The sequence below is a fragment of the Fistularia commersonii genome, chromosome 19 (genome assembly GCF_037954325.1).
Source record: "Fistularia commersonii isolate RoL2024-O1a breed Wild chromosome 19, RoL_Fcom_v1.0, whole genome shotgun sequence".
In the NCBI taxonomy this organism is placed as follows: Eukaryota; Metazoa; Chordata; class Actinopteri; order Syngnathiformes; family Fistulariidae; genus Fistularia; species Fistularia commersonii.
In genome coordinates, this window is record NC_141302.1 from 15,205,466 (window position 1) to 15,230,954 (window position 25,489).

The following is a 25,489-nucleotide window of genomic DNA, read 5'->3' on the forward strand; positions in this document are numbered from 1 at the left end:
TTAGAAAATAATCAACTCTAATTGAATTAAAAGGTACTTTATTTTAGTTTGTTCATTTTTAAAATGTAATATTTTATTTGAATATTATGGCAATCTTGTAACATCTAAATAAAATGTGTTATATTTAATATTTTTGTTGCTTTAAATTACTTTTCTTTTTTCATAAATATAAGACAAACTCAAATAGACATTGAGTGTTTTGCTTAAAAGCAACCTTCAACCCAACATCTTTTTTTCAAGATGTTCAAAATGCTTTGTTGCAAAATGTTTTTGTTTCTCTACAGTTGATTGATCATTGATTTAAAAACATGACAAACTTTTAAATAGAGGTTAAAAAAACAATGTTATATGCCATATTATTTCATTTTTAATTTCAGAAGGGTTGTGTGGCTCCCGGTGTTTTCATTACTGTGGGGAAAAGGGTCTAAATGGCTCTTTGAGTGATAAAGATTGCTGACCCTCCGGGTTCAAGGGAGAAGCTTCACAAGGCCGAAAGGGGTTGAATAAATGACAATTGGTCGCTTTTCACATTGAAAATAACAAGAGAAGAACTTGGAAAAAGGAAAAAAAAAAGGATGAACTGCCAGATATTGTAAATTCTTGAAAAATAATTCCATTTGTCCTTTGCAAATGTATACGTGCACAGGTTTCAGAGTACAATCAATACTTCTGAATTCTCTGCTCGGATCCTTTTTATAATAATTAATCCTCTCTTAATCCCTCCTGGGGAAATTCATTCTTTGCAATTAACCCATCATGGATCAACCAAGAGCAGTAGGCTGCCGTCCACCAGAGAAACAGTTAGGGCTTCAGTTTTTTGCTCAACAATATCTGACACATGAGGAAGAGCCAGAAATCAAATCAGGAATATTCAGTTCCAAAGATGGCCGCTCTACCTCCTGCGTCACACCGCCACAACTGTTTACCGGACTGGCGGAAGTACTTCCTGTCTTACTGATGGGTCGTGTTTGAATCGGATGTCCTCCCGCCAAAAGGTTCAATTCCTGTCTGTATCATCCACAACCTGGGGTTGGCTCTCCTTCTCCAAATGCAGACGCAGGTTCAGGTTCTTGTGAATGGATGAATGCATCAAGTGAAAAGAAATTTGAAGCTGCAAGGTGATAAAACTGCTCTTTTGGCCGAAAGTTCTCTAAATATGAAATATAGTAAGTTTCCAACATATCTGTCAGATGACAGACATCATATGGAAGACATTCTGATGATGATGAGGATGTTCATTATTTCTTAGCAGTAATATTAATGATCCTTTATTGATTATATTTGCTCCGTATAATAACAATAATAATAATGGAGAATTGTTATTGGTTTATCTATATCATTATTATTGTACTCTGTTCGTAGTAGCAGTAGTAGAAAATTAATAACCACTTCATATTGACTCCACACCAAGAGCCAAAGAGTTTATGTAAATCTGTTCTCACAATGTTATGTTAAGCTGTACTCACAACATTACTGCTTTGTTGACATGCCCCGAACGGCACTGCAGCCAACCTCCATGGAATGCCTCGTGTCCAGGGAAACATAGATAGTTACAAAATCCCCAACCGAATTATGCATTACAGCGTTCAAGCGTGTTCCTTTACTCAATATTTATTTATTTATGTGGTAGTTTATGTTTAGTATAATTGTGACCCGAAAAAGTCGTAGAAACAGTATGCTGGTATTTTTAAACTGAAGATATCACAGGTATCTCATATCTAATTTAAGACTCAGTCAAAGAACTATGCCTCCAAAATCTCTTTTTTTAAATTTATTTCTAGCAAAGCCAGGGAAGGACGCTTGTAAAAGCGGCCGTAAAATGTGGTAGTTCGCCGTTTAATACTTACATAAAGGATCCGCGGCACAGTTCCACAGCAAAGTAGTACCAGAGTACGTAAATGAAGTACAAGGACGGGGCTTTACTCCCCAAGTGTGTCTCCAGATCAGTCTGAAAGTCTCCAGGGCTCAGATCCTTTCATCAGAATCCACTATAGCGTAAGACAGTGAAGAAACAGGGGGGCTATATTTTGAAATATAAACAATTGAATCTTGAACCAAAAAAGGGTACATAAATCCATAAATGCGCTACTTCCAGCTCACCTTACCTTCCATTGGAGTATCTGCGTGGGATTCCTCAGGTCTTGGAGACCCTAACCTGCCCATATATGTAAATAAGAGAGTGAATTCTTGTATGTCTCTATATGTGGTCCTCTGATGGACCCGTCCAGGATGTACCCTACCTGCTGCCCAATGACAGCAAGGGTAGGCTACAGCCTTCCCTGTCACCAGGAGTGCAGGATCAGCAGTATGGTTGATACAACATGGCCAAAAGTTTTGAGAATGACACTTTCACAAAATCTGTTCCTCCAGGGTTTTTAGGTGTTTGCCAGATGTTTATATGGTTGTGTCATTCTCCAAACTTTTGGCCGTGACTGTAAATAGATGGATGAATGAATAATCCTGCAGAAGACTACTCATGCATCAGCTTCTGCACAACCCTACAGTCCAAACTTGCACCTGGCAAATATGGACTAACATTACTTTATGCAAGTCCTCTGCCCAAAGACTCAGTCACAATCTCTTTGACCTACCAAATTAATTGGAAGATTAATCAGCTAATCTTAAATTTAAGTGACTAATTTAATCAAGCAGCCGATGGGAACCACAGACCATTAACTCGGGGGCAGAACGTTCCAGCTCGGTCCAACCACATCCAACGGAACAAGCGCATTAATCATAAAGGAGCAGAGCAGGAGCCTTGATACGGCGGTGCTACAGCATTCACAAAGAACCCTTGTTGACCCCTCGCACCACCGGAGTCCACGCTGGAGCGATGTTGATTGGCCGGACTCAAGAGAGCCTTCAAAGTGTCCTTCACGTTGTAATTGTAACACGAGCGTCATTTCTTCAGCCTCCACCGGTCCTCCGTTGTGCCTCCTGCGCTAGAACCTGCACTTTGTCTCATTATCCTAAACTGCCCTCTTAAACACATGCTTGGATGAGACACAGATGCTTAGCTTTGCTTCGGCCCTTCTGATATTTATTTATTGTTTCTCACTGTATATGATCTTCATTCCCCCTTCCGAGAACGAAAAAAAAAAATTTCAAGTCACGCCTGGTGCTTGTTGTCTTTGTTTGTCCGTTGACTGACATGCAGAGACAGCCTCGCCGGCAGGCTGGAATTACATTTCATTCTTAACCGCGGCAGGGGAGAGTGGGCGGGGGCGGTCCGATGGCAAATCGGGGAGCACTTTGGCGATTCGCACGAGAAAAAAAAAAAGAAAAATAGAACAGTTAATGGAATTAGCTATGAAATGCGAATGGGGTTTTTTTTGGGTGACGGCTTTCGGCATTGGAAGCGACTCATTTTAGAAGACGGTGATGGACAAATATGGAGATATTCGGTTCAGCTTTGATGCTTGTAACGCACCATCTTTGTACGTCGGAGGGCGGGGGGATGGGGGTGGAGGATGGGGGGGGTTATGAAAGCATTCCTTGTGTTTGCTCGTCCTGTCAAGGAGCACTTGATTCCAGAGGAGAGGTGTGGGCTGAGGCTACTGGGAGGGGATTTGGTGAATTACCAGGCTGCCGCCTCAGCATCGAGTCCAGGGGATTAGAGCGAAGGACTGGGGTCCAGGAGACATGCGCACACACACGCACACACACACACACACAAGGAGAGGGGGATCAGTGTGTGTGTGTGTGTGTGTGTGTGAAGCACTGGCCAAACACCGGCAGCCAGAACTAAGAGGTGCCGTGTCACATCGCACATGAACATCCCTCAAGGTCATCTAAAGGCTAGGGATGTATGATCCATGGCGTCTTCTCAGAGCACTCAAATGTGCCGCCAAGCGCGTTATCTCCTACTTATCACCCTCAACGAGAGCCAGGCCGAGATGTTCTAGCCAAGCGCAATACCCAAAAATTCACAACTCCTGATTTAAGGTATGCTTCTTTTGGCCTCTACCCTCCATGTAACCCAATCCTTCATGACATCTTCTGCTACACGAGTTTCAAGCATTAATATCTTGATATTAAGCAAAGTGTCCAATCTAGACATCAAAGGTTCGGATGATACAAACTTTGTTCTATTAAACGCAACATTTCTTCAGTGTCAAAATCGGGAAAATCCCACATCACAGTGAGGTGACAAAGGGCTACATGATTTTGTGTAAACACAAACACAATCATGGTATTTGCTTTCACAATTGTACCTCGTAGCTTTCTTTCCCTATCGCACAAGTAAGGAGCAAGAGAAGACGGGTCTCAGTTGTGTGTGATGGGTCGCTGCCCGGCTCGTCGCTCAAAATATGAATCATTTTTTTAAATAGGGTCAAAACCTAAAACACCAATCTCCTGGCAGAATATGGTTGCTACTTAAAGGATCACGTTGTTTATGGGGCTCAAAGTGGTCGACCGGTCAGCTGTGACCTTTCAATCGGTCAGCAAACATTTGTTAGGAGCTGCTTTAATAAAACTTCCCTCTCAAACCCACTTGGTTGTTTTTCCAACTGTAACAGGGCGGTTTTTAAATTTGTGTGGGTCTCCTGAGGCGTATAGAATTTTAGGTGGCCCCCTTTTGCATAATAATCATGGATAGGTTCTTAAAGATAGCAACAAAGATGGAAAATATGTCACAATTTCTAATTGGAAACGGTTGAGTCATTAGGTCTTCTCTTGCGTTAAGATCAAACATGAACCAAACAAGCAAGCTGAACTGACAAGGAAACACTCAGTTAACAGCAATATAGCCAAATTTGCTCAATTGTGCCACTTTGTTTTTTTTTCCCTGATTTTTGGGTTACCTGGGGCTCAGAACAAGCCTCCGTGCACGAATACACAAACAAACATACTTAAAGGCTTTCTGCATTGTGGCGTTGTAGCATAGCGGTAGTTGTGCATGCTACTCAGTGTTGTTTACATAGTTAATTGTTGTGTTCTTCTGTTAGAACACTTTTTCGTGCTTTTTTTTTTGTAAGCTAGCCTCATTATGGCTCCCAAAAAGGTTAGCAAGGGTCTTGTGCAAGAAGAGAAAGAACGCCAGAAAAACAGCAACAATTAAATTTAGCTTTAATTCTTTTACTTATTCTTGCAACAAGTAATCCCATAAAAAAAGTAACTAAAGTGTGAAGACTGGTTTTGGTGCTGGAGAACGGATCAATGCGGTTGTTACTTCCACTTTTTGATTTGTGAACAAAGTCAAAGGACAAATTAAATTCATAAGCCGAGGTTCTTCTCTATTTTGTTGATTCGTATTCCTTCTCTGTCTTGCAGTATTCACTATACGACGTGGCTTTATATTATCTTGGTTATTTTGATCTTTCTTATTTAATTGTGTGCATTGCTTTGGTCATCCTGTGAGATTCTTATTTTCATTCGAATGTATATTTGTATGTCTCCTTTTAAGTATTTATTTATTTATCTATTAAATAATGAATTATCATCATTCTTCTTCTTATTATTATTATTTTTATTACTATCATTATTATTGTCGTTGTTGCTGTTATTATCATTCTATTCTATTATTCTAATAATTATTATTAAAAGGGCCATAGAGCAACAGATTGAACATGCATTAGAAGAAAACCCTCCCGATTTGTTAATCAGATACTGTGCATGCTGGACCAATTTGCCCTCCAATCAGAACATCTGTCTTCGCCTTTCAGTTAAGCTAACATGTGATCCTACTCTAATTAAGTCCAGCTTTAGCCAGATTATCATGATAAATCATATTTTAGGAGTAATTGATTAACCACTCGCATCCACAAAGGACATACAATGTATTTGTTTAGCGTGCTTCACATGAGAAACAACATTAACGAATGTAGAGCAAAAGTAAGGAACATCACCTAAATTAGCACTATCTATTTTAGTTTTAAGACTGAAGTTTCATTTTTGGATCTCTGCTAGCTGTTGACCTTGTCTGTGGAGTTCTGTGCTGTCTTTTTACAACACAAACTACTTCGACTGTAACGGCGCCGGCTATCAGCTCGACTCAGTCTCGCAGCTGTATCACCATTACCTGGCAACAAGGCTTCTTCCTGTCTCCTGTGGCTGCAGTACGTTGGATAAATAACAATTCTGTAAATAAAAATAGGCAGACTTAATAGAGACTCCCTGAAGAGTTGTTGGATTAGTCCACCGTCACTTCCAGGCAGGGGTCTGGTGTTTCAGTCCTGAGGAGATTTTCACAAGAGCTTTTCAACTTCTGGTCTAATCCCAGATGTGTTTCGGCGTTACCACGCCCAGCTAAAAGTGTCATGAAGGTGGCTCCTTCGCAAAATCTGGGAAAATACGCTTTAACATGTGTGCCGGCTTGCTAGCTTCCCCTCTTTGCAGTGATCCGCGGTTCAGCCTTTCTGTGTGGAGCCTCCAGAATGTAGGGTTATTTGGGGACTGAATCGGCCAGATGTTTGAATGAGAGGATGAATGGTCATATGTTCTGATATGATGTGTGAATGATTGTGTGTCTGTGGAGATTCTCATGCATCACGGTGAACTCCCAACTGGCCATTTTGATGCCTCTTGGATGAGGAGGGGATTGTTAAGTGAAGAAACTCAAGTCCCTGAGTTCCATATGACTCGTGAATGAGAGAGTGAATGTTTGTCTCTGACGTTTAAATGGTTTTATGTCTCTTTACGATGTACTAATGAGAGGCCGAATGGCTCTTTGTCTCAAAGTCAAATTTAGCTTTATTGACAATTTTTCTACCAGACATATAGAGAAATGGAAAATATGTTTCTCACTTTTCCACGGTGACACAAAATTTGCAAAATAATAGTATAGTGTGCATTAGCATTAAAGTGCACAATAAAAGGCATTAAACAAGAGTATACAGTGCATGCAGATACAGTCTACCGGTACTGAGGTGAAAGGATGATGGAGATTTGACAGCATTAAAACCCTGAAATGTATAAATATAGGGTAGCAGCACAGTTTTCTGTGTCAGCATCTGCATTAGTAAAAATCTCTATATGATATGCCCCTTGTATCGACTAGCGACCGATCCACGCTGACCCCCGAGCGAATGAAGGATTTATTGAAAAGATGAATGAATGAATGGACAAATGAATCATTCCTTTGCTAACCCGTGCAAAAATGTTGCTTCTATATGCGAGCTGATTTACGTCCTCTCCTTCATATTTTCCTCAATTGTCGCAGCTTGCCATATGCAGCGTTTAGCCCCAGTTGACTGATCGGCGTTTCCGTAATAACTCTGGAATGGGATCAAAAGCCTCAGGGAAATCGTGAACGCCCAAAAAGGACGTATCAGAGGATGGGGGAGGGAGTTCCAGCAAACATCAAACCACCGTCTAATCACGCTGTGAACTCACACCGACGTCTCCTCGCCAGGAGCAAATGGTGTCCGCATCAGACGGGCCGAGAACTGGTTGGTTACGTGTGTTGATGTTTCTCTTGGAAGTACAAGGGCAGCCACGCATTCCTTAAATATGGGCATAAGCTCTGGACAATCACTGGTGTGTCGCGGCTGTGGCCCCGTTTCAGAGTTGTCAGTTCGGTTCCCCATCCAATTCTCCCGTCTGCAGGTCGAGGATTCCCCGCAGGATGTACACTGCACCCCGATTGGTTCCCGATAGCATGGTTAGCATCTTCCGAGGCAGCTCAGTGAGCGGGTGAATGCTTATGCTATGTCAATGCTAATAAAGTGATTGAAACTGCAAAATGTGAAAGTTCTCCGAAGAGCATTCACCCCGATGTGAGAGCATGGGACAATGCATTGTCACTTACAGTCTAGTCAAGTCCGATTTTATTTCTATGGCAACGCAGTTTTCAGATGATACTTGCGATGCAGAGCAGGTCTGGACCACAGTCTTTAAGATGATCTACAGGAACCAAACATGGAGTTGGCTCTTGGCAACAGCAGCCAGGAAACAATTGCCTTTTACAAAATCTTTGGACAGTTCAATGTAGGCGTCCTTCTGCCTCGATTGCTTGGAGTTCCTATAATGAAGTGACGAATAAAAATAGGAAAAGACCCGATTGGAGGAGAAGGAGGAAGTGCATCCAGGCACATCCCTCAGTAGAGTAAGCCAACGGTAGCATAACTAGATGCTAGCTTTGTGCTAACTGTAAGCATTCTCAAAAAGAAAGGTTTGTCACAGCCAATCCTCCCCATCTAACCCTCTCCTCTGTGTTCTCTTCACTCCATCTTCACTCTCTTCAGTCCGACCTCCTGCTTAGCAGACCAATCTTAGCCACCACCTCTTGAGACCTCTAGGACATCTAACATGTGCTGTCCCTCTAATGGATTCCTAATTTTACCTGTCGTCACTTGCAAAGAGCACCTTTACATCCTCATCTCTGCTCTTTCCAGCTCGTCTCATGCATTCACACACTCACTCACGACCAGGACCACCATGATTATGCCATTATTCCGGATCCTTGCTCCTCACCTTTCGCTCGACCGTGCTGGAATTCCATTTAGCAGATAATAACCTTTACTTTGGCATCGCTTTGCAACGGGGTCTAATTACAAAACCCTTCTTCTTTACTGCTATAAATGTCATGTTATGGAATGACTTCCTTTCGTATGCTGCATTATCGTGAGGTCAATATTCGGTTTCACTGAGGAACACCGATATTCCTGCCACATCTGCTAAATGGCAGTTGCAAAGCTACGTTTGGCAGATACGGGAGCTTTTTTCAAACTTGGAGCTTCCTCCTGCACTTCCTATCCATTTAGGTTGAGGTTCCCACCCTTGAATTTCCACGTCGTGACTTTGACTTTCAGCTGTGACCCTCACATTGTCCGCGGCTCCTCGTTTCATTTTTTACTTAGCTTTTTTTGGTCCCTCTGCAGCCATGATTGATGGTCTTCACAGCGCAAGAGGTCCCGCTCCTTATCCATGCGCACATGTGGAGTTGTGCACATCTTCTCCGCCGAGGTGTGACCCATTCTGTAATGGAGTCGTTCTGCGAGGATCCTCAGAGGTGATCGATCACAGGGCTGGAGGGGTTTCCAGCTGGGGGGGTTGTGACGTCGGCATCTCCTCTGGTCGTCCATGGCAGTTTGGAAGCAAATGGAAGGTTTAATGATGGACATGTGATTTTTTTTTTTTTGTTTGAATTCAATTAGAATAGAATAGAACTTTATTAATCCCAACAAAAATTATTTTGCCAGAAGGCTCCAACATTACATACATTTACTCAAAACATAATATTTATTTTATTGCTGTCCGGTTTCCTTCTTGCAGAAAGGGGAGCAGTTATATACAGTAGTTTGATGGCCACAGGCAAGAAAGACCTGTGGCGTTCTGTGTTGCTCCTCAGTGAAAGAGCTTTGGTAGGACTTCAGTACAGCATGCAAGGGGTGAAAGGTATTTGCACTGATGCTGGGCAGCTTCTTCAAGACGTTGGACACTAAAAAGTCCTGTTGAAGTCCCAGAACGGAGCCAGCCTTACTGATGAGCTTGTTTAGCCTGTTAGCATCAGCCACCCTGAGCCTACTGCTCCAACACACTATGGAGTAGAAGAAGATGCCGGAAACCAGCGTGTGATCAAACATCTGCAGCACGGCTCTGCAGATGCTGAAAGAACTGAATCTCCTGAGAAAGAACAGACGGCTCTGACCTTTCTTGTATGCAGCATTTGTGTTTTTAGTCCAGTCTAGTTATTGTCTATATGGGCGCCAAGGTACTTGTACTCGTCCACAATGTCCACATCTATCTCGTTCAAGCATTTACTCATGATAATAGGGCGGGATTATTATTTCTTCTCTTTTTTTTCTTTTTCCCCCCACCTAACAGGATATTAGTCAATCTCTTTGTTGTGCATAAAATAATAAAAAATACACATTGTCCGGCATTGTTTGGTAACAGGAGCGCGTCGGGACCTCTGGTTGCGATTTTGAGAAAATGAGTTTGCGGCATTAAAAGTTGCAATATTGTACAAGTCTAGAACACGAGTTGCTGGTCAAAGGACATTTTCTGTTAAAAGAAACCCCATTGCTACAAAAAGATCCAATGTATGAAGAATATAAACCTCCTTAGAGTAATTACATCTATTCATTCTCACCTTTCCTTGACCTGGCTTTTATTGGAGGAAATATTACAGGACGCCTTATATCTCCAGTCTTGCAGAGTAACTTGTAGAAAAGAGGGTGGGAGGGAGATACCAGAAACATCGGAAGAAAGATAAAGAGGCACAATGGAATTCATCTTTATCTTTTCACTTATTCTGGAAGAAGGATGTAATTCCCTGGTTAAATGCACAGGTTTTAAGAAGCGCGTGTATCTCTACCTTTGAATCGTCCTCCCGCTTTGCGTCGGGTTAACACTTCGCCGAGCCTCAATGGAGGAGCTCATTTTAGTTTGCCGCTTTGAGCAGAAATGCTCACTTTTGGTTGGATTGTGGTTTTTGCTTTGTGTGCCGTTGTGCATATTTGCTCACCCAGGAGCTGATGAGTAGCCATTTAAGCTTCGTTTTTTCACTCATTCGAGTTATGAAAAAAAAACAAAACAAGAAAAATCATAAAATTAAAAAAAAAAAATCAATATTGAAGTATCAGACACAAAATAAAGAATAAACAAAGTTAAATAAAAAAAAAAAAAGATTAACATGGTAAAATATGTGCAACTGAAAAACACTTATTATTATTACATAATAATAGAGAAAATTATGTAATTTTCTAAGGTGTTATATCTAACTGGAGCATCAGGTGTCTGGCTCGAAGGGGTTGCCCTGAGGGCCTTGGTTAATCAGTTGTCCTTCACAATCCAGTTGTGCTCGCTGAGCAGGTGTGTTGACACAGTTATGAGATTTTGCACTTACCAGAATGGAAGGTGCAGAATAAAAAAAAAAAAATTAGCATCAGAGACAAGCCTTCCTGAAGGAAAAGTAGTTTGTAGAAAAAAAATACCTATGTGTGTGATATGCGTCGGCGAGAGTTGCCACATTTATGGCAGCAGATGGAGCTCCCCCCGCGTTGTTCATGGAGGTGTCAGGAGACGGGAAACAAAAGATGGCCGTTAAATGAGAGCTGACTTCTCGGTGGAGAGAAAGCAGCGAGTGAGGAAAAGCAAATCGCTTTCACAAAGGCCTCCGAGCTGCACAGGTTACTAAACAATGACATATCCAAGTAACATTATCATTCCTGCAACAATATACACATTGCACACAGTCACTGACTGTTGCTTTGTCTTTTTTTTTTGTTCATCTGCTGTGTTCTGCACACACAATTAATATCCACCTGTCACATTTCCATGGTGGTGGTTCAGCCATGATCATCTTTATTTGTTTTCTGTCCCTGACTTTTCCGAGTGTCGATGGGAATCAAAGGAGCAGCGGTGAATTAAAAGGACAAACGTTGCAGAGGAGGTCTTGGTGTTTCCATGTTTGATGCGGCCTCTGCACCACATGCCCATGCCATCTTGGCTTGACATGTTCAAAATGATAATAGCTGGGAATGCTGGGAACATGCATGAAAATAAAATAAAATAAAATAGAATAAAATAAAATAAAATAAAATAAAATAAAATTGATTTAATTGAATTTAATAAACAAACAGATAGACATGCGTAGATGAATAAATAATTATTGCTAACAGATATTACTTTATTAACTTAAAATAATGAGAAAAAAAAATGAGCAAATGTATAAATATTAAAAAATACATATAACCGTGAATAAAAAAAAGAATAAATTATAGTTTAATTATATACATGCATAAATAAAAAAATAAAATAAAATAAATGAATTAATTAATAAACAAATACTCAAACAAATACAGCTGCCAGACCAACAGGTGTAGTATTACAGGAAAGATGGAAAAATAAGCCAACTCACTACAGTTACACACTTGGTTACTCCCAAACTAATAAATACCCTTAACATCACGCTCACTGACATCAGCATATTTATTCATATATTTCTGTATTTCTTTCTTTCTTTTTTTATTCATTTATATACTGATTCATGTATTTATTTATATATTCATTCATTTTTTTTTTAATCCATTCATGGACTTTTAATGCATTTATGTATTTTTTTCATTTATTTAATAACTATGTTCAGGGGTGTCAAAGTCAAATACACAATGGGCCATAATTCAAAACTGGGACAGTCGCGGGCCAACATTGACATTTATTGATAAAAAAATCTTCCTCCAGATATAACAATAAACCCTTTTGTATGGACCCAAACAAGTTTTGCTTAAAAACTGAAAATGGTTCCACATATAAAACAGGTCTGTCTTTTACATAATTATGTGAAAAGACATTCCGCCTCCCACTTGTCCAGAAAGCTCCTGTTTTCTGCCTTTCTCTTTGCCATTTTTCGGAGGGGTAGTGTGGCGCCAGTATTACCATAACGTCGCGATGACTACTGTCAACAGAGGAGAGGGAGTTTATCGGTCCTGTCATGATTTTTGTGCCAAAACACCAGCAGAGCATTCTGGGATTTGTGGTATAGGCTATAACACCAACGGGCCAGCTCTAATAGTCATTTGGAATCGCTGCGCTGATCAAATATAATTATACTGCGGGTCAAATTTGGCCAGAGTTTGACACCTATGACTTAGTTAGTCTTCTTTTTCCCCTTCAGGAAGTGTTTCAATGCCGATGCCTTGAGGACGGCAGCTCACTTGACTATGCACATCGTCCTCCTCTCACCCCCCGTTTTCTATTTTTTTTGTTTTTCCGCGGTGTTCCGAGAGAGACAGCTGACGAGCGCCGAGGGACAGTGGACTAAGTAGCGAGGTGACCGGAGAGGCCGGTCGATGCTTTTGTTTTCAGCGCGAGTTAAAAGAGCGAAGGTTGGCCGGAGGTCGTCTCCATTCCTGACATCATCCTTGTGTTGTAGCTCCACGTCTGATGGAAGCAGAATGCTAACATGCACTGCAGGTGTTTATTCTCATAATCATGTGGTTGATAGTAAGTGCCTTTGCCTTAATGTAAAGTGGATTCTGAGAGCATCGGCTCCCAACCAGGCTTATTTACTGCAGTGCAAGGATCAGGAGGGTTTACGGCTCGGCTCGCGGCTCTATCAGCTTGCCGGCGTGATAGATCATCAATAAATGTATCCTGTGGCGGGCGAACCTAGTCCGCCACGATGCTGCAATATTGCACGGGAGGAAGAGGAAAAGCATGATCGATGGGTGGCTTTGCCTTAATTTTTTGTTTTATTTTCCCCTTTGTCGCACAAATACACCCGCTTCCTTGTCATCTTCCGATCCCCCGCCGTGTGTCACAACATGTTTGTCAAAGAGTCAGATAAAACCAAGGATATTACCCAGCGAGGTCTGCGACACTGAGTTGTATTGATTGTTCCCAATCCTCTGGCACCTTCCATGTTCTGGCCTTCATCCGCCACCGTGGTCCTCTAAGCCCCCCGTCTCAAGCCTTGTGTCTGGACTCCGGGAACCCGCGCTGGCGCTCCCGATGCTCCATCTGCTTTGGCCGGCGTCCCCACTCCTCTCCATGTGTTCGGGAGGTGAAGAGGCTTCCTTTTCACCTTGGCCATGGAACGCCAGCCCCTCTGCCAGAAATGACGGCTGTCTATCCTCGGCCACTTTATCGGAGCTATCGGTGAAACAAAGCAACTCCAACAAGGCTAATTTGGAGATGGCGGGGTTTTCGATCATGTCTGAGGTTTTTCAAACGTCTCGCTCCTTGCAAACATCCAATTCCTTGCGCTACATATTCAGTATTCAGCCTCTGACAGCTAATGCTGTCCTATCAAACCAATTTTAAAGTGGTAACACCCAGTGAGATGACAAGGATGATGCCAAGCACTTCATAAAATGTATGTGTTTGTACAAACCCCAGCCTTGTTGGCACCTGTTGCTTCCCTGAAGGGTGCTTACTGGAGCAGCAGCATGCTACTTCGTTCCTCTCAGGCGCCACATACTTGTATGCTCCACATGAAGCCAGCCGTGGCGAGCTTCTCCTTCTTGCTTCCCTCCCTTGGGGAAGAAGAGCGTTCACATAGTCAATTGGCCATTTGCAGTGAACTCACCTTTAGGCTCTTCCCTTCAGGGTACTCCGCAGCCTCCATCTAACTTCACGACCTCTTGCATGAAAACAGCCGCAAATCTCTTTGGTCTTCTTCCAATTCAACTCCCTAAAGTACAATGTACAGTCTCCAGCAGCCTGCATGGCAAAGTGTCCTTGGGGAAGACTCCAAACCCCAAGGTGCTCCCGACAGTACTGGTTCGGTCCTTGTGTGGTGGCCCTGCAGCCACCAGGGTGTGAATGGGTGAAAGCAATACAGTGTAAAGGCGCCATAGACGTGGCCAAATCATTTAACTGACATTATGTTTGTGGAGGCTGCAAATAGGCGATAGTCACTCAACAAATTTGTGGCTATAAAGCAGCCCCAGTGTAAAATTTCAGCTTGGGTTCAACTTTGTCAACAATTTGTTTAGAGCAGTCATTTTTGGATTTGTATGGAATGAAGTTTTGATGTGGATATTCCCTGGAGTTGATCATGGAGAAGATGGGGATGAGAGCCCATCAGGGAATGTATTTGTATCTGAAGTTAATCTAATATCTGAGGTTACTTGTATGCTTGTACTGTCCATTTTTGATTGGAAGTGAGGTACCAAGACATTGTATGTCACGTCCCTTGTTAACCCTACGACTTGATGAATTTGAAAAAGACGATATCTGCTTTCTGATTTAGCATCCCCATGAGCCTTTGCACTTGATTTTTGCTCTCACAACTTACTGTCTGTTTTTCTTTTCTCTCCACAGGTGACCTGTCTCAAGCTGGTAAGTCCACTTCCCTTTTTGTCCCTTATTTCTTTCGCAGCCATGTTGACCTGGCGCTGTTGAACTGGTAGGAATGTTAACCCATGGTTTCTGTAGAACGCTGAAACACTCGGATTCCGACCATTTCAAGTCATCCACCTCTGGTTTTGTGCGTACTGGCAGCCTCAGCCTTGGTTAAATTTAATATATACTGTGTTTACTGGCTGCCTTTGGATATCTGGTATTATATAGAAATAGGCCGCCATGTGTTTGCACGGTGAAGCGCTTCCCACGCTGAACCTTTGGCGGGATTTCAGACCTTCCATGCGTATCCCTGCCATTCACGAGTCAATTTCACTCGAACTGGCTCTTCTGCTCTTTACATTACACCAGGGACTGTATGACTCAAGTAAGCAGAAAACGCATTTTAATGTGCGGTCGCAGAAAATATGCTGACGCATGGCCCGATGACTCGCTTTCAATCAGCGTACGAGGATGACGGATTGGATAGACGGGCTAGTGGAAATGCATCTCGCAACTCACGCAAACGGCAAAGGAATAAAGTCAAAGCGCTCCACGGCAGCTAATGTGTGAGTGAAGTGTCAGGTTTTATCTCTCTTGCTAGGTAATGGCTGGATGTGTTTGGGTGGAGCGTTTGTAATTCCTATGCTTGTGTGAAATCGGCAATATTTGCGGCCGATTGGGTACGTCCAATGCTGTGTGATTTCACTTAGTTATATTATACTTCTTTTTTTTTAAATATAATTTCATTATTATTAGTCTACCACTTGTTGATAAAAGCCAACACGGCTGCTAAGGTCGCTCAATTGTTTGAAAACTTTCCCTTCTCACCCAAGCTGGTCCTGAAGTTCCAGCTTGGGACGTTAAAGCCACCATTTGACACCGTCTGGTACATAGGGTAAAAAACAACAGGGTGTTGTCTTTGCATTGTACTTGTCATATTTATTTATTCCACAGCATGTTTAGGAGAGTTTTTTTACATGTTTTTTTTTTTTTTCTCCAGATTTTCAAACTGCAGGGAAAAAAAGGGCTCAGATTTCAACTTTTTATTTTTTATCAGATAAATGTCGATGTTTGCCAGCTAGCTTTTCTCCAGTTAATGAGTATGCCAGTTACCTCGCACACTACAAGATTCAATACATCCTGTCAAAACCTGGGCAGGACAGGTGTGATCTGGGGGAAATCACATGACTGGGCAATTTCTCCAAAGAACCCCCTGTATGTTTTTGGGCAGTGGGAGAAAACTCCAGAAGCCCACGCAGATGTGGGGAGGACATAGGGACTCCAGAGAGAAATGCAGTAGCACTAACTACTGCGCCGCTCGTTCGTCAAGAAGTTTTTACCAAGTTTATGTGAGAGGCTTATCAGCCAGGTGCAGCTGATGTCCCTTAAATTGAGATCTCATAGATTGGTGGATTCCATTCCTTCTCCATAAAGCAACAGTGGTAGGTCCTCCAGGTCTGATGCTTCTCCACCTTGATTCTCATTTCACTGCCACTTAAACAATTAGCCCTTCGTGGGACAGAGCATACCACAACATCCAAAAAGGGAGATGGATGGATGGGGTGCAGCTGGACATCTGTTTTTTTCTGTTCAACGTTGGTTTGGATTGTTTCTTTGGTAGAATTGTATTGAAATCTGAACTGAAGTTGGCAAAGAGCAGCCTAGCATAGCACCTGGAGCAATATCTTTAAAAGCAGCTGCTTTCCTTTTTGTTATTTTTTTGATCTTCCTTGCAATTCCCAAAGTCTTGCACTACGTATCTGTGCAGTTTGGGGGATGGTTCGCCGGTTTTCTAATCCGCTGATCCTCTCCATCCATCACCTCGATGGTTGGAGTACGAAGCTGAACCTTCGGCCTGAACGACATGGATGTGAAGCCCAAAAAAATTCAAAAGAAATAAATGAAAATGTATCCAACAAAGAAAAGAGAAGGAGGTTTTTCTTCCTGCTTGGTGACAAACAACCAATCCTCAGGAGACATGAACAATATGGCCGGCAAGTAAGCTGATAGCCCTGCCCCGTGGCCGTAATCACATACTAAAAGGGGTTGGTAATGAGATATCTACCTGAGATAATTACATCTCAAGCTACCCAGCTCTCAACCACTGCCACAGGGAACCAGTTTAACTCAGCACAATTAAATTGACACTCATACGCTCCATTTGATGCATTATTTACGCAATTACGTGCCATTACATGCTCGGCCGTACATCTTTGCCGCTATTTCGCCAAACAGAGAAGGTGAAGAGCTTCAAAAAAAACAGAATTAGTTCTGAATTATTCATGGGCGGGCATTTTCAACTGTTTTATATATATATGTATATTACATAGTAGAAAATAGAGATTTATGGCTGATAGTTGATGTCAAAAGACCTTCTCATACTCTATACTATACATATACATATATATATATATATATATATAGATAGATAGATAGATAGATAGATTGATAGATAGATAGATAGATAGATAGATAGATAGATATACAGTCACTCCCCACTCCATGTTTAATGATGATCTGTTCCTATGACGACGAAGGATTCCCTTTATGTCACTCAAATGGCCATACATTAGTAGTATGCCATAGCCTAAAAGTTAACCTACTGTTGGTGAAAAGTTAAATGTTAGCCCAGCCTAATGTTGACAAAAGCATTGGTCTTATAGCTATAGATCTTTTATTCTGCCATTTTCTCCCAATTCCAAAAAATAACTGAAGTTGCAAACAGAAACAATTCAACTATCACATAAGCAGATTGTGTTGGTGACCTGATGTTATATATTTTTTTTATTCACATTTTATATTATATAAGAAATGTTAATGAATTTACACGGTTTCAACTCCGGCTACCTTTTCCGGAGTTTAAAGTTGTGCATCGGCGAGCTGGCGGGGGGTTGGCCAAAGCTTTGATGAGTGACTTGTATGCACGGCGTGGAGTTGCAAGGCGAGCAGGCAGGGAGTGCCAAAACTCCACAATCATTTGCGACGAATGAAGTGCCTCGTAACCTCTCGGGTTGAAGTGGTTAAAAGTGGCGGATCTGCGTATTCTCCCGTTTTAATGGCCTAATTAGCACAGCCCTGGAGTTCTAACGCTCCTTCTGTTTTATAAAACTTTTCCAGATCCATTAACTAGGTGTAATTTTTAAAGCCTGACTGACCCCATCGTGATGAGAGAGATGTTTTAATTTGGTGTATATCTGACCCATACGCAAAATTTCATTGGTAGCATGTCGGTGCGTTGGTTAGGGCTCTCACCCCGAGAGCCATCCTACCTCCCCGCTAGGATTGTCCATATTTTCCCAATATCTGCCGGAATCACAATGGCCTAGACATGCAAATGAAAGAGTGAATGGTTGAATGTCTCTAAATGTGGCCCTGTGATTGGCTCCTCAGGCGAGGCACATCGCATCAACAGTATTGATAACGAATGAATGAACGAATATTTAAAACAGCCTAACTAGAAAGATGAAACATCTGGTGCATTTCTTTTAATTAAATTGTCAATTTTGGGGGGCTCCATTCCTATCCCAGTGCCTTTTTGTGTACTTGAAACTCTGCCCCCTGCTCACACTTAGCTCAGGCTAGTCATAGCCGAGCCTTTTTTTTCATTCATCAATGACATTGGCTTCATTCCACTCTGTTTAAAATCTGTTTCAACATTGGCCAAACTCTAGCCTCTAATTATGGGAGTGGGGAAATGTCATGAAGAAAGACAGCTCCCTTTTAATAATGAGTTCTACGATTTGACATGGAAGGCTGTTCTGCCAAATTCTTGTTAAATAATGTATTCCTACATTTATCTCTTTACCCGGGCGGCTGGGGCTCAGTTGTTGGAGCAGGGGCCGCTCAAAATGCTGTTATGAGCTGAGACCATTTACCATGTACATAACGCTCTTTCTTAAATGTTATATTTACCTTTTACTTTTTATACTGGTGTATGCATTTGCTAAACTAAATTTATTCATTTACTTAATTCAATGCATTTATTTATTTATTTATTTATTTATAGATTTGTCTATTTAGTTGATGTTTTTTCAACCATTAGTTTTTCTAAAAAGTCTATTTGATTAAAAGTATTTTTATCTGTCATTTTCTGGCGTATTTATATCCACAGAGTTGCTAAATGATTAGCATTCTGAGTGAGGTTTGTCCTTTCGTACTCGCATCATCCGAGATCTCATTTACAATGTATCTATCGCAATAAATTAAAATTTAAAACTCGTCAACTTTGTCAACTTCGTCAATCGTAAATCACGGTCTAAGACATGAGGAAACAAATGTCCTTTTTTTAAGTCTGAATAATTTTTTGACACAAAGATATTAGACCGTAATTTCCAGACTATAATCTGCTCCTTTTTTCACATGCCTTGAACACCGGCTTAAACAACAGCACGGCTAATTCATGGATTTTTTTGAAGATAATGAGCTTCATGCCACCAAAACATTTAGCCTCGTCACGTCGGACCAATTAAATTACTGTGAAATTCTGAGGCCTTTGTACGACATTAATGGTTTTAATGCACAGGAGGAAGACAAAGATAGCGATCAGCTGGAGTAGGACAAAGCGGGGATAGAGAATGGATGGACGGTTGGACTTTTCCTTGTTTAATTTATTATTAATTTTCTCTTTTCAAACGGGCACTGTTTGAAAGAATCCATTTCCAGTTGGTATTTGCGGATGTTGTGTATGTATTTAATTAAAATTAAATTAAAAAAAAAAATTAAAAAGTGCAAATATCTGATGTTACAATGTGGACACCTGCGGCTTATAGACAAGTGCAGCCTATATATGTACAGATATATTTAATTGTTTATTTTTTGCTGGTGATGCTTATGTTCAGGTCCGCTCAATAGTCTAGAAATTTTGGTAAGCTGTTTTACTTTGGATTCTGACAGCAGGGGAACGAGGGACCATGGACCTTCATTTCTAGGAACCATTTTAGCTCCCACTTCGAGGCTTTTTACAGTTCCCTTGGTATGACATAGGTGTTTGGTGATTGTTGGAACTCATAACCATAGCCCATTACCCGATACTTCTAGCATACCATAGAACACCATTTTTAAATAATATCGTGCCCACTGGTCAGCTCAAATGGAGCGAAGAAAAGGTCCAAGCTCTCCTGGCCTGCTGCGCCTCAGAGAGGTTTCCAGGGCTCTCAGAGGAACATCGACATTTTGGCCAAATTTAGTCTGGGGTTGGCTAGTGGCTAACAGGGCTCTACATACGGTAAAGCAGTGCAGGGAGAGGATAAGCCCACTCTAACCATCTGGTCTGAGTGGTTATTATTCCATGAATGCTTCTACCTCCATGGTGTCTATGTCGTCTTCGTCTTCTTCGATGGTTTGTTTTTGAGTTTAGAACTGAAGGTGCAAATCACAGATACTTCCATCCAACCGGCCCTATCGGGTGCTTCCTGCCTGCCGAAATGCAGAGCAACAGTAAGAGGAGGCTGGAGGAGGCTACTTCCTGGGACGAAGTCCAAGCCGGACATGTCTTTGGATTTTATGACTGAGAGTGGCTAGTAAGGGGCAACTGTGCCTTCCAATCCGAAAGTTGGCGGTCGGATTCCCTGCCCCTCCCAGGTGCAAACCAAAGTGCCCTCAGATGAGACACTTAACCCCACTTTCTTCCCGGTGGACTGGTCAGCGCCATCTTTGGGCGAATGACTGGATGCTATTTAGTGTAAAGCACTTTGAAACTGCGAAAACCATAGATGTGCATATCGTTTTACTGGAGCGGAACAAATCAATCATTGCTGAATTAAGGATCTTTGTCACTGCAGCTCGGGAAGTTGTCCATGTGGGTATTTAGATCTGAAATATTCTTCAAGGCTGAAACCCGGGACAGATATCGATGGTCTACGTGCTGAGGGAATTGCCTGTATGACCTTTCTGTACAGTATATTAAAACCGTAAATGTGCGGACGTGAATTCTGCGTGGCCTAGAAACGGCGTAATTAACGCCGACAACAATAAATCCTGTAAAATGTTTATGTTCACTCCCGGCTTTGCTGACAGTCCACTTTTTTGTTGGGGTTTGACGCCGCGATCGATCAAAATAACCGCCGCCATATTTCATCTTCGTTGCCGGGATTCAAACAAATATATTAGAGAGCGGTATCTCGGCCGCGGGGAAAAAACACATTGGATTCTCATGAGCGACGGCGCGCTGATCGAGCGCGATAGCGGCTCTGGGTGAATTTGGGCGCGTCAGATGAAAGCGGCACCAGAGTTTCATTGGGAGCAGCATATGGAGATTAATGGTATCAGCCTCCATTAGCCTCAGACGGCAGTGAGCCGTCCACGACTACTACTCTCGAATCAAAGAGAGGTTGTCTGGACCGCCAATGTTTCGGTTTGATCTTGCAAAATCACGACTTGATCTCACTAAGACGCCTTAAATACAAAGGGAAATGTTTTTATCCCCTCAAAGTCTCTTTGTTAACCAGAATTCTAGTCTATTTTTTCCTTTCTTTCTTTCTTTCTTTCTTTCCCTTCATTTTACGTTCAGAATAATAAAACAATGCACGGAAGATATCTGTTATTATGGTGTTTATGATTCCAGGTCTCTGAAAGTACTATGCAAGTAAACTGAAATACCCTGGCCAAGTTGTGTGGCATTGATAATAAATAAATAGATAAATTATATATATATATATATATATATATATATATATATAAAGTGAAATTAATAAATTAATTTAAAAAAAAAATACAATCTTCATTTCCTTTCAGCTACTCCATTCAGGGGTGACCATAGTAAATGAGGGTCCTTTATTTAAACCTGTTTTCTCTATCCTCCTCTTTCACTTGGAATAAAATAAAATTATATTTAAATAAAAAAATCAAATTAAATAAAAATATGAAGAGATAAAAATGGTTGAGCAAGAGCAAGGAAAATAAAGCCTTTGCATCTCTTATGCAAATAGAGCGTTTGTGCATTTGTGCAAAACTGTAGTTTTTGTGTGTGTTTGGGTTTGTATGTGTGTTTCTGTCAGTGTAACGTCCATTAATCATATTAGCAATGTGTTGAGCAGATCAGAGATATGAAACAGAGATGAGGTCCAAATGAATTACGAGTATTTGGATTGTCAATCCCTGCATGTCTCCTCAACCGAATCTGGATCCGAACCGAAATCTTTTATTTGACCTCGAATCACCAAAGTCAGGTGGGTCAAGCGTGTATTGTTATCAGAGTTCATTTTTGGGTATCAAGCTAACATCCATACAGAATGCACTTACTTGCACTTGAATAAAACAGGAAAAAGAACATTTTCGACTGTAATTCCGAAAGAATTCCCCAGCTATGGTGGCACTTCAAAAGCAAGGCAATTTACCCAAACTGGCTGAAAACATACCAAGGGACCAGAATCAGGAACACCAAATGAGTCTCCTGATCAGCACACATTTACTGTTCATTTGGCGGAAGACGGAGACTTAATGCCGCCTTTAGGGACACCTGAGTGGTCCTTGAAGAAGCAGTAGAAACACCAGTGACAAAGATAGCCTGCAAGTCAAATAGTTTGACTTGTGGAATTCTAGTACAGCAGAGCTTGGGCTTATGAACGCATCTGATCACCAACAAGTTGGCCTACGAACAGTTTTCCATCAACATTGGAATTGTGTTGCAAACAAGCCTGTAAGCATGAACACACAAACAAACAAACTCACGAGTTTCCTGCCTTGTTGCGTCGTAAGAATTTCATTATAGGGGGAAATATGTTTCCGCACTGTACATATGACATTAAATGCTTTGAATCTTGAATCTTGTAGCGTAGCGGCGTGCTCCTCAGTGTTGTTTACATCATCCATCATTGTGTTCTCCTGTTAGAACCCTATTTTGTGCTTTTCTCAGTAAGCTAGCCTCATTGTGGCTCCCAAAAAGTTTAAAAGTTCTGGTGCTAGTGGTGTTAAGAAGAATTTAAGAATGACCTGAAGATCTGAAAAAGGAAATAATAGAATGAAATAATAGCTAAACGTGAGACTGATGTTCGTGTTAAAGATCTCGCTAATGGCTAAGTCAACCATATGTACAATCCTGAAGGACAAAGATGAGCTAAAGACGGTTGATCTGGCAAAAGGGGCGACTAAGTTAATGAAGGAAATGTCTCAAGTCTTAGACGAAGGAGAAAAGTGGTTGTTGGTTTGAATGAAATACAGCTTGATGGAGATAATATTAGCATTAGCGAGGCTTTATTTTTGCTGATTTAATAAAGGAAACGCCATGTACAAGTGTTTGCAAGAAGAAAAAGAAATCAGAAAACCAAAAACTCACTAATAATTGAGGTTAGATTGAATTCCTTTTTGTATTTTTGTCATAAATAAACTCATACAAAGTTGCTAAAGAGTGCAGGATATTTTCGGTGCTGGAGGTCGGCTCAATGGGATTTACATTGATTTCAATGGGTAACATTGATTCAGGTTGCCAACATTTTAGAGTTAAAGGACAAATTATATTCATAAGTCGAGCCTCTGCTGTATTTGGCTGCAGACATAGGATCATTCACAATCTCATTCACAATTCACATAGACGCACACAACTGTTGACACTCTCCCACACAGAAAGGCACACATTCGAATCAAACTGGGTTTTCCTCATGAAGGAGGCACGTATCTGTGGTCTTTACAGCTTTCTGTGCACAGCAGAGGTCTGACTGGAGGTTGGACCCTGATTCGGTCATCCCTAATTTTCACCAATTAGTGGATTTCTGAGATTTTGCAGAAGCCTGGGCGCAGCAGAAGACGAAACCCTCGACTGCCTGCTTTGCTTGCAGTCTGTTGTCATTTGAATGACTGACTCCAATGAGTACTATACCTTTCCTATACCTTATCATTTCTAAAAATATCTATACGTTGTTTTATTAGCATTATTCATATGCTTTGACTGATTTTAGCAATAACCGCAAAAGTCCAATTCAAATGGTTTCAAGGCATCTTTTGCCGTCTTTTTTAAGGGGTTCCATGTTCTCCCTCAAGCCCTGTGAATATGAAGGTAAGAACTGAACCCTGCCTCCCGATGGGATTGGCTCTTCCCACCTGCGACCCTGAAAGCAGGATAATGGACGCCGTGGCGCAGGGGGTAGAGCAATCGTCTTTGAAACTGAACATTCGTGGTTTTATTCCCGGGTCCTCCTAGTGTGTCGAAGTGTTGTTGAGCAAGACACTCAACCCCTAATTGTTCCCCTGACACTGGTGGACGGCAGCATACTGCTCATGGTTCATCCATGATGGGTTAATTGCAGATAACGCAACTCCCCATGGGGATTAATAAAGGGTAAATTATAAGCTGTATGGAAAATGAATGAATGAATATATTAATCGATAATTTGCCTTGTTCTTCAGTATACAGCAATCAAATGTTTTCTAAAATGCCATCTTCGCTATAATGTTTTCCTTGTTTGCTCCGCTCCCAAAGCGCCACTTTCACCCAATTTTTTTATGAACTCCTCACAGCACTGCAGGAGCCGGGTTTACGACGCGTTCCATCACACCTCATAAACCAAAGCAAAAAGGAAAAAATAAAGGAAATTACACTCACATTAAAAAGGTCATGAGCCCATCGGGCAGAGCTGGAGCTGCTTTTCCCTCCGGGACCACTGTCTTATAGTTTGGCTATGGCTTATCATTAGCACTAGGTTAGCTGTAGGCTTAATCCGCTGAGAAGACATCCCATGATGCACTTCTCTCATTTCCCCCGCTTCCTGTCTTATGTCCAAAAGCATGATAGTGACCTTGGATCAGCGATGCTTGGATTGCCAATCCAAGCTGAATATTGATCTTTTTTTGCGCGGTGGGAAAATCGTTCTTTTCATTTGGTTTTTAATTGTGTCATAAAATGGGGGACCTCATAAGTAAATGAAAATGCAATTTGGTTTATTGATGTATGAGTCAAAATATGCAGCTATGCTCTCAAAAGCATTTCTTCTAATGCATTTCAGTTTTCAAATTTGACATTTTTAATTTAAATAAGATAAAAGTTTGACATTGTATGTTTTGAAAATGAAATCTTAAATGTATTTTGCTTTTGATTTTGGAGTCACAGAATGAGCAGTGGGGAAGAAGAAAATGAAAATGTAGTTTGGATTACTTATTACTCATTTTAGTTATGAGGCAACACTGCCATACACTGCCATCTTTTGAAAAGGAAAAAGCATTTCTGCCAACGCATTTTAATTCGAATTTTAATATCTATATGCTTCCATAATCCAAGGGGGTTCAAGAGAAACTTTCTAATTGATGCATTGCTGCCCAGCAACTGATTTATATTGGAAATTACGGAACCTGCTACCTATATAAAAGGAGGGCCTGAAAAGGAAAAAGGTTTTTCCTCCATGGAATATGAATAATTATTCTGATTAAGGAAAAAAAAAAGTCAGATGAAAAGTGAGGAAGAAGTGATTTAAATAAGCTGTTGAAATAGCATGCCAGTGGGACACCTGGCAAGGTGGAGGTGACGCTGGGCGCCATTGCCGTTGGTTTTACAGTTTACGATTCCACAGCTGCAGCTGCACCTACACTTTCTACCATTAGTAAGTGCCATCCTGTCACATATTTTGAGAAAACTTTGAAGGGAAGGGACAAGAATACATAACTGTATAGTATCCACTCTGTCACGGTCCTTATACAGCACACACTTCACTCACCCAAATTGCTAATAGTGTCTCCTTGGCAACCACATAACCCATATATATATATATATATATATATATATATATTTATATACATGTGTGTGTGTTTGTGTGTAGACTGTGTGCATTTA

At 41.3% G+C, this 25,489-nt stretch overlaps 1 protein-coding gene across 8 annotated transcripts in view; it reads left to right on the forward strand.

The window, feature by feature from the left end:
- nrxn2b (neurexin 2b) overlaps positions 1 to 25,489 on the forward strand; it is a 749,542-nt gene that overhangs the window by 237,380 nt on the left and 486,673 nt on the right. For all 8 annotated transcript variants that reach the window (XM_086165979.1, XM_086165985.1, XM_086165983.1 and 5 more), the window contains one exon: positions 14,713 to 14,730. In XM_086165979.1, the coding sequence (XP_086022105.1) occupies positions 14,713 to 14,730 (18 nt within the window). The remainder of the gene's footprint in view (positions 1 to 14,712; positions 14,731 to 25,489) is intronic.